The 12,376-nt window shown below is 34.3% G+C and overlaps 1 protein-coding gene and 1 non-coding gene across 3 annotated transcripts; one reads left to right on the forward strand and one right to left on the reverse strand.

Annotated features, from left to right (window-relative positions):
- Window positions 1–5,923: 5,923 nt before the first annotated feature.
- TRNAL-CAA (transfer RNA leucine (anticodon CAA)) lies at window positions 5,924–6,007 on the forward strand. Its single transcript has one exon. It is a non-coding gene; the product is annotated as a tRNA-Leu (tRNA).
- A 380-nt stretch (window positions 6,008–6,387) lies between these two features.
- Window positions 6,388–10,471, reverse strand: LOC133817101 (U11/U12 small nuclear ribonucleoprotein 59 kDa protein-like). Of its 2 annotated transcripts, none has more exons than XM_062249495.1 (12): window positions 9,910–10,471; window positions 9,619–9,710; window positions 9,447–9,482; window positions 8,969–9,034; window positions 8,709–8,862; window positions 8,270–8,600; window positions 8,061–8,144; window positions 7,873–7,938; window positions 7,680–7,752; window positions 7,149–7,510; window positions 6,914–6,954; window positions 6,388–6,716 (listed from the first exon to the last, which is right to left on the reverse strand). In XM_062249495.1, the coding sequence occupies exons 4-12, from the start codon at window positions 8,985–8,987 to the stop codon at window positions 6,638–6,640; spliced, it is 1,209 nt and encodes a 402-aa protein (XP_062105479.1). In that variant the 5' UTR covers window positions 8,988–9,034; window positions 9,447–9,482; window positions 9,619–9,710; window positions 9,910–10,471; the 3' UTR covers window positions 6,388–6,637. The 2 variants fall into 2 exon arrangements, with proteins under 2 accessions (XP_062105479.1, XP_062105478.1); XM_062249494.1 differs by having other exon boundaries at window positions 9,569–9,710.
- Between the last annotated feature and the right edge of the window lie 1,905 nt (window positions 10,472–12,376).

Below are 12,376 nucleotides of genomic sequence, written 5' to 3' on the forward strand. Positions count from 1 at the left end.
CTCAAGGGTCGTTCAATTGTTATTTCTCGCTTGAACCAGAGGTAAGAAAACTGCACCCTGTATGTGACATGCATGGTTATTATTGAAGCATGTTGAATGTTTAAATGTGGACATTGATTGCATATCAAATGCTTAGAAAATCTTGCTCACTTGTGAATGGCACTGACTGATTAGTCAGAATAGGCAATGGTGTCGGTATTAACTTTGAAGCTGTGACTTACTAGTCAAATTCGACAGTAGTACTGAGCACTGGTTGTATGGCATTGACTTATGAGTCAAGGACAGTTTTAGCGTGTTTAACGCAAGCCGATAAAGATTAGATCTAATCGACATCAGCATTGAATGAATCATCATGAGCATTAATGCCGGACCGACCTCAAGTTCGATGAAAACTAAAAGCGCTTGTCTAGTCTAAAGGTTAATTATTTAAAGCCAGACCCGGAAAGACTAAGGTGACCTACACGTCACATGGCTAGGAGGGTATAAGACCTCAGAGATAGACTTATCAGTCATCTGACCGAGATAGACTTATTAGTCATCTGACCGAGATAAACTTATCAGCCATCTGACCGAGATAGACTTATTAGTCATCTGACTGAGATAGACTTATCGGTCATCTGACCGAGATGGACTTATCAGTCGTCCAATCAAGATAGACTTATCAGTCATCTAATCGAGATAGACTTATCCGTCATCTGACCGAGATAGACTTATCAGTAATCTAATCGAGATAGACTAAGATAGACTTATCAGTCATCTGACCGAGATAGACTTATCAGTCATCTAATTGAGATAGACTTATTAGTCATCTGACTGAGATGGACTTATCAGTCATCTGACTGAGATAGACTTATGAGTCATTTGATCGAGATGGACTTATCAGTCATCTAATCGAGATGGACTTATCAGTCATCTGATTGAGAAAGACTTATTAGTCATCTATCCGAGATAGACTTATTAGTCATCTATTTAGAGAATGACTAATTAGTCAACTATTCAAAGAATGACTTATTAGTCATCTACTCAGAGCGTAGGACTTCACAAATATTTATTGTACCTGCTTGCATGCATGAGTAGGGTTTTTACTGCTAGACATGTCTATTATGACTTAGTAACATGTTATTACTTGTTCATGAGCATATCAAGTTTTCTTGCTGGGCTTCGGCTCACAGGTGCTATGTGGTGCAGGTAGAGGCAAAAGAAAACTGGACCATCCTTGAATTGGAGAGCTTAGGTGGCGATGTGTACATATGCGGCTGCTCAACCACCACGACCGAGGGTTTAAAGAGGAACTAAGGTTAAACCCTATTTTGCCACTTAGGTTGGCTGGTTATAAATATTTTGTTGTAATTAACCTTTAAATTATAGTTTTTGGATCCCAATGTATACAGTAAATGTTTTAGTGAAACGTTATATCTTAACCAAAAAATTTAACCATAAACCGCTAATCATACTTAGTTACACGATTATGGCCTAATGACTCGGTTAGCAAGTTTAGCATTGTTTAAATGCACACCGTAACGGTCCCTGGAGATTAGGGTGTTACAGTACCGTTGGAAATTAGCCTAGTTAAAACCGACTTCCTCTCAGCCATTTTAGAACCCAAAAGGTCGTTATAAAAATTCAAAAAAGCATCACTTACTTGATCTTGTTTCTCCACCCATGTCCCTTCCATATCCTTTATTGAATAAATTCGATTTCTAGCCCTTCTAGCCTAAAAACTTGCATGGAAAATGGCAGTATTAGCATCACCTTCTTTAACCCAATTCAACTTAGCCTTTTGATGCAAAAAAAGATAAGTAAGCTGTATGCACCACATTATACTCATGCATGGCTTCTTGTTCATCATAGATCAACTGTTCACAAAAAGGTTGTTGTTGGATTGCCTCCTGCAGATGCATTATCTTCTGTTGAGCTTGCAAATCCTTTGCTTGAATATCCCCTACTGAGTGCTTATTAAACTCTTTCAAAGCCACCTTTAACTTCTTTAGCTTGATAATAACCTTGTACATTAGAGATCTGATGGACCCAAAACGAATATGTTTTAAATATTTATAACTCGCAAGTGCACGAATCATATATGAAGTATAGTGTTCTTGTAAGCTAGATCGAACCCAAATGAGTTGTCTAAAATAAAAAAGAAAACTATTTTAAACCAAAATTTATAAATTCTAACCTAGCTCCAAAGATTGATGAGATTTTTGTATCAAGAAAATAAAAATGAAATATAATAATAAAGATATTAAAGCAAGAAAAATAAATAAGATAGAAATTGTAAACCAGTTGTAAGAGAAAGATTATTAAGATAATAGAATCCACAAAATATAAGTTCAATAATATCTATAAGTATATTGATTCCCAAGTTTTAATAGTAGAAATTAATCAAACTATCATTTTCCAAATAGATTTATAATTTTAAGCACAAATTACTTCTAAAAAGATAGGATTTGTCTTCACTTTTAAAAAAAGTATAATTTCAAAGTATTTAATGTGAATCAACCTAATGAAACAACAAAAAATCAAATAACATTATTTATAAGGCAAAACATAATATTTTTGTTCTAAGCATTGGATGTGTATAATTTGATGACACATCTTACACAAAGAATATTATGTTTTTGCACTAATGAAGAACAAAGTGTAAATATGTTCTAACAATAAAAAATACAAGATATTTAAGATGAAAGAAAATAATTTAAGAAGAAAATTCATAAACTTTATTGCACAAAATGGGAAATCAACACACAACATAAATACTATCTAGTTACATATTGTTTCACCATCACCTTAATAATCTTAAAAAGATTAGAAACTCGAAACTAGAATAGAAATTACAAATCAAAAAATTACAAACATAAATAGGAAAATTTGGAGGAGGAACCCCCAAATTATTCCTCTAAAAATACATAAAATCTAATAAAAGAACAAAGATGGAAAAAATAAAGAGATATGGAAGAATTAGTGTAATAGAGGGAGTGTGAAATGTTGAAATGAGGTTCCTATATATAGGAGGGGATGGGGACTAAGAAATAAAAGTAAATTACATTGGGGATTAAAAACAAGGATTAAACCAAAATAAAACATGAAATAATAAAAATGGTAATTTTGATGTAAATGTTGTAGTGTTTTTGTGCATGTTTGAAAAATGGGAATTTGGTGCAAAGGAGACAAAGTGACAAGTTAAGCTTGGATATTGTGCACAATTGAAAATGGTCTTACGGTTGATGTTTATTTGTTGTTGCACACCTGGGCCAAGTGGGAGACAAAAAAAGAGAAATGCAGCTTGGACAAAAGGGCCTGGTGGCTGCTGGTGGGAGCAGGGGTGTGGGCCTGGCGGGCTTGGGCAGGCATGGACGTGTGGGCAGGCGGCTGGGCCTGGAGTTTGGGCCGGTTGGGAGGCTCCTTGGGCTAAGCTTTTTCTTTCAAAAAAAATCATTTTTTTTCTTTCTTTTCTTTGAAAATGCCACTTTCTTTTCTTCATTTTTCTTGTCTTTTCTCTTCTTTCCAAATAAACAAAATGCAACATTGTTTTCTACAAAATAATCATAAACTAAATTAAAATTAGCAAAGGGAGGACACTTGTTTGAACTCTGGCGGTCTTCAGTAACCCCTTTCGCATTTGTATCTGATTTCTCAACCAACCCTTCATTCGAAAAAATATCAAAATTAAAAAAAAAATCTAAAACAGACATTTGAGTGAAAATATATGAACCTCCAAAGTTTTCGTTAAATTGCAGTGCAGAGCATCGAAATTGTATCGAAATTGCATCGAAAAAACATAGTTTTGGCAAAAAATCAGGTTTTCATGATTTGCATCACAAAAGCATCGAAACACCATCGATTTTGCAATGGTGTTTCGATGCAATCATGAAACCTTGATTTTGGCCAAAATGATGTTTTTTCGATTCAAAATCAATGTTTTTTTTTATGCAAAATCAACGGTATTTCGATATTTTTGCGATGCAATCATGAAAACTTAATTTTTGGCCAAAACAATGCTTTTTTTATACAAAATCGATAGTGTTTCGATGTTTTTGCGATGCAATCATGAGAACTTGATTTTTGGCCAAAACGATGCTTTTTTTATGCAAAATCGATAGTGTTTCGATATTTTTGCGATGCAATCATAAGAACTTGATTTTTTGCCAAAACAATACTTTTTTTTATGCAAAATTGATGGTGTTTCGATGTTTTAGTGATGCAATCATGAAACTATGCTTCTTCAGTGCAAAATTGATGCAATTTCAATGCTCTACACTGAAATTTAATAAAAACTTTGGAGATTCATATATTTTTTAAAATTTTGGTATTTTTTTGAGATCTACAAAATTAAAATGAGAAAGAAAGAGTGAGAATGAGAGTGTGGGAGACGTTAGAGAGAGAATTTAGACTGGGAGATAAAAAAAGTATTTAAATGTCAAAGATATTTTTGTCCTAAAAATTGAACCTGTGATATATTTAGAATAAAAAGTTATGTTGTGATATTAAAAAATTTATCACTATCATCACTATGTAACATGAAATTTCCCTTCACAAATGACAAATTCATCACTATTCACCCATATATATTTATAGTGTACACTGCTTATCTAGGCTTCTTTAAAGTAAAATAGTAAGCTTTCGTGCATTATACTGGCGATGATGATGATGCATCGTAAGTCCTTGATATTGAAACTTGAATGATGGGAGGCACATACGACAAGCAATCACAGTGGTAGATTGACATGTTCTGGTGTTAAATGTTGACAAAGTCTGATAATTTTTTATATATAATTATAATATTTAAATTTATATTAAATGTAATTTTGTATTATAATAATATTCGAATATAGGATTATATATTATTATAATAATATTTAAATTTATATTAATATAATTGATAAATATTTATTTTTAATTTAATTTTAAAAATATATTATTTTAAATATTTAAAATATTATGGAAAAGTTAACAAAACAAACCCAAGAGGGTTCAATTTGAACTCTTAATCTAAACATTAGAGAATTTGCACTTTCAACTTAAATTGGCAATTGGGACTCTATACCAATACTTGTATCTTTCAAAATTTTCAAAATCTCACTATGTGAATCATCATTATCTACTTCTACGGATCATTTACCATTTTTTATTACCATTTACGCATGCCAATGCAAATACCAAACAATTAAGCAAAATAAACTAAATTGGATCACTCACAACTACATAATATAATATGTCACAAAGAAATGTTCATTGAATCGAAAACATACATTGATTTCGCAAGACTGAGAGTGTCGTGTAAATCTTTGAGGCTATTAAGGATGTTTCGGGTTTCCCAAAAGGCACTCATTCTTGGTTGATTAGGGGGTACCATAGGGTGCCAAGGAGGTTGTACGTTAGGTTGAAAGGGAGTCGAATCAATGACTACAAAAAAATCTCATCTAAATCAGTTATGAATCCTAAGTAAGCATTGTGAAAATTTTGAAATTACGTAATTTGACTGATAAGATAAGAAGACGTATGAAATTTGAATTATATAATTAGGTGCCAGGCTAGTTGGGAAATTTTAAACCGAAATAAATAAGAATGGTATGTGCACACTGCCACGTTTATGTAATGTAATGTTTGTGTATGTAATGTTTGTGTGTATATTTTGAGTGCACATATCATTATTCAATAAATAATATTTGCTTGAATAAATAAAAATTTCAGAATGTTGGAAAAAGAACTAATACTGCTGTTATGACCTATGACCGACGAGCACTGCTTGTTGACACTTCTCCAAATCTCTAGAAATACGAAATAAATACTATGTAGAGTTTTCCCGAAAATGTAGCAAAGCTCCAATTTCATCGAATACTCCCTATGTAGAGAAACGCATCAATTTTTCTTTTCATAAATTATTTTATTGTAAGATTTTAAGTTAGAGAATAACATACATCTAGTCAGGATGGCCGAGTGGTCTAAGGCGCCAGACTCAAGTTCTGGTCTTCGTGAGAGGGCGTGGGTTCAAATCCCACTTCTGACATTTATTTTTACGCATAAGCACTAAAAGGTCTGTAAACTATTCGCGGATGCAAAGTTTATGATCAAATAGCCTGCGTAATTGGAAGACTACTGCTATTCTAAGTTGTGTTTGAATCTTTTTCGTTTTGCATATGCGAGGGAAATAAGACCGACGGAAGTAGACTTGATTTTTAATGTTTAATTTTTAATTCAACAAAACATTTAATGATTCCGTCAAAGCTAAGTTAAGACTGCTGGCAATTTAATAGAGGGAGGAAGGCCAAAGCTAATATTCAATAAGGTTAACTCCTGAATCCTGATTGTCCAGCAATGTAGAAGTCCTCATTGAAAACTTACATGAGAATCTTGAAATTTTGGACCTTCAAAACTACTTGGGACTCGTAGAGACTAGAGAATAAGACTCCAACAAATCTTTATAATTCAACATTTTTCATATGACCATGGACTTTGATGTTGTAAGGTGAAGTAACTTATGCGCAAATTTAAAGTTAGACTCGATCGATCATCACAAGTAAAAAAAAAACATTATCTTGGTGTTCCATACATCTAGAACAAACACAAGGGAATTGATTTGGTACAACAAACAAAACTGTCAAACAATCCCATATCCTTTATATGAGTCGGTTGAGTATCATTTTGACCTCATCAGATACGAAGCCCAAATCTCATTCGCAGGATGTGGCGGTTGAACCCAGTGCCATGGTATGCGGCTGCACAAATTCCATCAAAGTTGAAATGTGACATTTTCTTAGGTGATGCAGCAATTAACATTTAGTTAACTAACCTTAAAATTTAAGTAATTAAAAATGTAAGAGGAATGAACAAAAACAATATATTCACGGCAAATGAGCTAGAACTGCCATTTTACTCATTGAGCAAAAAATTGAATTAAAATCGGCATCCCTACCTTCCTCCTGGTCTTATGTAGGCATCCCATGTTCTTCTCACCTGCATAAATTATATATAGTCATTAAGATATAGACCAGATCAAAGAAATACTAAAAGCCAAATACAGATATACATGCTAATGGCTAACAAAGAATTCCTTCACCATGGCCCTTAAAGAAGCCAAGCATCACATCCATTCCATGAAATAAATCGAGATAAGAAACAATGATTCAGTATAAAGAAGTCTGTATCACCTCAATAAGGGTGCCTATATCAGTATTGCTCCCATGATAATAGTGATAGAATTCAATTGGGAGCTTTGCAACAGAATCATAGACTTGTGTCTCTAATGCTTGCTTCCCAGATTCTTTCTCCATGTTCACATTAGAGTTCTCATGATTTTTCACCAGAGCGTCCTGATTGTTGTCTTCCCTGGGGCTTATATCTTTTGATTCAGGCCCAAGATTATAGGTCACTTTCCTAGATTCTTCAGCAGTTGCAATGGCACCCTTTGCAGCCTCTGTATCAGCTGCTGCAATTGCCTGACGCTCCTCTTCCTCCACTGCAGCTTGCACCCTCTCAAGAAATTTGTCATCCTCCTCAGGAAGAAAATGACCTGCATAATAATATTGTATGGTAAAGACATTCTTATTGGAAGAAAAAGAAGGCGAGTTAGGAATTTGTTAAGGCCTGGCCAAAGCGAGCTTACTTCCTATCACACAATATTGTATACATTAAAAAAACATACACATGAAAGAAATAGAAAGAAAAGTAAACCACCAAACCTTGTTTTTTCAATTTTTGAATCCTAATTGAACGTAACTCTTGCAGTTTCTCCACAATCAATACCAGCTCAAGCTGCAATATGAAATTAGCTGTCAAATTTAGTTAAGTGAACAGGGAGCATGTTGTTTTGAAATAAGAAGCTTCAATATCTGGTCCAACATCGGAAGATTTAGCAAGTCCACAAATTCTAACCTCAGATTCTAGCCTCTTTCTCTCCTCTTTCGCTTTCCGCTTTGCAATCTCTTTCATCTTCTCCACCTAAAATCCACATGCCAAAGTTAGTGGCAGATAAAATTGTAGAACATAGAAAAATGCCTAACAAGAAGAGTGATTGTATGTAACCCTCAACAATACATGTCCAAAACAATATAGTCCAATACCTTGCGTTTTGCAATATCGTTGGCAATTTCCCTAGCCCTCCACTCATCAGCTTCTTGATCAGCTTGGTCAAACCTTTCATGTTCCTATGATCGTCACAAAGAGAGTAAATGGATATACAACCAACATAAGCAACAAACAGATACCTATTCCCAGAAGAAAGATGTCAAAAGCCAGTAGGAAAGCTTTAAAGCAAGTTCACTAAAACCACCTTTGCAATCATTTCTGCAATGAGCTTCCTCTTTTTCTTCCTCCAACACTTATTTCGTTTCAACTTCTTCATTTTATTAGATAACCTCATAGCTGCACATTTTTCCTCCCATGGAGACATTTCATCATTTATCACCCTAAAGGGTTCAATTTGAGCTCTTAATCTAAACATCAGAGAATTTGCCGTTTCCACTGAAAGTGACACTTGGGATTCTATACCAATCCTTCTATCTTTCAAAATTTTAAAAATCCTACTATTTGAATCATCATTATCTACTTCTAGAGACCCTTTACCATCTTTGATTACCATCAACATTTCAAGTTCCTTACTCCTGCAAATGCAAATCCCAAACAATTAAGCAAAAGAAACTAAATTGGATCACTAACAACGACATAATATAATATGTCACAAAGAAATGTTCATTAAATCGAAAACGTACATTGATTTCGCAAGACTGAGAGTGTCATGTAAATCTTTGAGGCTATTAAGTACGTTTCTGGTTTCCCAAAAGGCACTCGTGCTTGGTTGATTAGGGGGTACCATAGGGTGCCAAGGAGGTTGTACGTTAGGTTGAAAGGGAGTTGAATCCATGACTACAAAAAAAAAAATCATCTAAATCAGTTATGAACCATAAGCAAGCATTGTTAAAATTCTGAAATTATGCAACTTGATTTGCCTTGACAGTGAGAATGTTTTCACCTAATTCTCTAATTGGCATCAGTGCAGCTTCTTCACACAAAGCTTGCAGATCACTTCCCGAATATCCTGCACATTAAGGTAATTATACAATAAGTTTAACTTTACTGGAGTTAGAACTCATTCCATGATTGTTTGTTGCTCACTTTTCAGTTCCATTATAGAGATAAAACATTATGTTTGCAGTTTAACTGGCTGTCAATTCCTGATATTCTGCTTGACACACACAAGATGCCATAGGATACACACTTGTTGCAGCTTCAACACTTAATATGTTGTTTCTTTTGCTTTGCTTGTAAAATTTACGTCAGTATAATATTGAATTCATGCATTAAAAAGTTCCATGAACACCAAGTTTTGGAAAATGAATTTAGTATGCTCATACCACAGTAGTTTTGGATTATTTAGCAAAATGAATTTAGCATGCTCATACCACAGTAGTATGAAAACTCTTTAAAAGCTAAAATGTGATAAATTATACCTTCGGTCTCTCTTGCAAGTTTTTCCAGGTCTCCACCTGCCACAATGAAACATTAATTACAATGATCGGATGAACTTATAAGCACAAAGAAGAGTTTATAAGCACTTTCCCACAAGCCTTACCAGATCAGAAACCAATTGCAAATGAATTCAAATCAATGGGAAATACAAACCTGCCCTCCTACTTAAAGTTTGTAATCTCTCAGATACCTGACCCTGCCATTTTGATATTTTTTGACGATAAGAATTCACCTTCTCTCGTTCACTGCCATGAAACAATATACACTCAATTTTACAGAAGCTAAAATATAGTATCACTATCCCCTTTGTCTCAATTATGCCGCAAAACATAAGTTTTTTTTTCTTTTTTTGGTAACGATATATTCAATCTATTTTGACATTCAACTAGTGCTTAATTACCATTTCCGAAACCCAAAGTTGCCAAAGACAATAAATTGGGATACCTGGCGCTGATAAAAGAAGGCGCAGGAGTGGAACTTGCTTCGACGAGTATGCGCTCGGCGTTGCTATAGTGTTTGATGGCGTCGTCGACTATGCCCCACTCTTCAGCTCTAACGGCTTTGTCGATCTCTTCCTTAGCCAAATCAAAGAAACCCTTGAGCTTGTAAGCCACGCGCTCGTTCGAAACCGACGCATCGATTCCAGGTCCGGCTACGCCTTCCAGGGCTGAGAATTAGGGGAGCTATCACTATAAGTTGTGGATAAGATTGAGCTCAAAGAGTCGACAAGTCCCTTGAAGAAACTCATGTTTGGGGAAATGCATAGTTGATTTGAAGAGGGAGAAGAGAATAGTTCAGTAGATGAATTTTCTCACGATTGCCTGCAAGTTACGGCAACTTTCCGGGAACGTAAAATCGTCGGGATTGGTTTCAGTCTTCTGGAGAAAAAGAAAAAAGAATAAAATTTTCTAAACGATTCCCCCTGCAATTTTGTAAACCGAGCATTCATTTCATTTACAATTCTATTCTATTCAAACGAGCTTTTAATTTTTTTATTTTTTCCAGAAACAAAAGAAAACTTAATAAGATCGAGTTAAATAGTGGAAAGAGAACCCACATTAGGCCTAAGCCTAACAGTGTAAGCCCAATCTTTTCATCGAGATCATTACTCTGGCCCAAACTAAAGATGAATATTGACGGGAACTTTTGCATCTTTGGAAAAAGGGGATTTTTCAAAAATATGGCTTTTTATGATGTGCAAAAATATGGGAGTTAAACTTTCTTTAATTTGTATGGGAAAATTTAATTAAGAAAAATTTAGTTTATGGGAAAACTAATCCCATATTGGGAATCAAATTAATATGTAATTTTCACATGATTATTTGGGTTTAGACCAGAAGGAATGAAATCCTGGCCGAATTCTCTGTTCACACCGGCTTGTACATCTCTATTGTCTAAAGTGATCGCCTCCATTAATGTTCCAAGAGGAGTCGCAACTGCGGCATCATCTTCTTCAGCCATAAATGGTGCGGTAGTGTGAAGAATACGACCAACCACACCTCTTCTTTTGTTTCATCTCGCCGTCCAATTTTCTATCGTAGAACTCCGATCTCGTGGCTTGTCTTTTCAAGGATGGAGATTCCTTTGTAAAATCTGAGTTTTTTTTTTTTTGCAGGTTCAATGGGTCTTCCAGGCTGGGTTTGATGGGTTTTAGGCGTTAGGAAATGTTGGCAATGGGTGAGGTGGGGATTAACGTCACGGTGAGGTAGGGTGGTGGTGGGTTACGGTATTGTTGTTGTTGTTGATGTGGCTGTGGTGGTGGGTGTGAGGAGGAAAGATGGAGGGTTTGATGGTGGTATCGAGAAAAAGGAAAATGGAGGTGACGGTGATGATGATGAAGATGATGATGAACAGTATTTATGTGATGAGGGTGGGGAAGCCGATCCTTGGTGGGCACTCCAATTTTCGAAAATTGCCATTCTTCGTAGCTTGAATCTCTAACTCGCTTGGATCAGTAATGAGTTAAATCTTGTCTTCGCTTGGTTCGTGGTCAGATCTGGTTTTTTTTTCTGTCTTGAGATCTGTGGTAACTAGTGACCTTCACGTTGTTTGTTTGTATATTTTAGGAGGTAATTGGTTACCTTCACATTCTGATGTGTGTGTATATTTTTGGGTTCTATATGGCAACTGGTTACCTAGGTTACTAAATGATACTTACTCTTCTTCTTCTTTTCCTTCAAATGTGATGTTTTTTTTTTCATTTCTAATATTAATGACTCGTCAACCTATTATGATAACTGGTTACCCCTCTTATGGCAGTAAGTTACTAATCGCACTGTAACTGGTTACCCCTCCTGATACATGTTATTTAACCTCTAAGATTATTTTTTACATAAATGTGAAAAAACACAAACAAGTAACTGGTTACCCCTCTAGATAAATGTTATTTAAGCTAGCTGTAGGATTTTTTTTTACATAACTTTGAAAAATTAAGTAAGTAACTGGTTATCTTACCCAGGTTTTAAAAAAAACGTACAACCTAAAAAAAAGGAAAAAAAAATATTTACAATAAATAAAAAAAATAATAAACACAATTCATATTACAAAAAAAAAATGCAAAACAATCATGGAAAAATTAATATAAAAATAGTTATATAAAATTAATATAAAAAAATCAAATAAGCTAAAAAAAATAACCAAATTACAAACATACCCTTCCAAATTCATAAAATTTGATTAAAAGTGAAAATATGGCATAAACAAACTTTTATATAAAAATATGGGAAACTAAACCCATAAAAGTGAAATTAAAACAAAAAAAGTCATAGATTAACTTGTCTTGAAAAAAAGCCATATTTTTGCACAATTTATTAAAATTCTCATATAATATCACTTGGAAAAATAACACAGGCCCGTTTTCTAGCATTTATTTTTGTTTTCCAATATTTTGTCGCTTTTGAATTTATTGTCG

This window comes from Humulus lupulus, chromosome 2 (genome assembly GCF_963169125.1).
Source record: "Humulus lupulus chromosome 2, drHumLupu1.1, whole genome shotgun sequence".
Lineage (NCBI taxonomy): Eukaryota > Viridiplantae > Streptophyta > Magnoliopsida > Rosales > Cannabaceae > Humulus > Humulus lupulus.

Bases quoted from the DNA above. Each gene is read 5' to 3' on its own strand.
- LOC133817101 (XM_062249495.1), bottom strand. The intron at 8,601-8,708 runs GTACGTTTTCGA...TTGCATTTGCAG, and splicing joins CTCAGTCTTGCGAAATCAAT to GAGTAAGGAACTTGAAATGT. The intron at 7,753-7,872 runs GTTAGAATTTGT...TTCATATTGCAG, and splicing joins GAAAGAGGCTAGAATCTGAG to CTTGAGCTGGTATTGATTGT.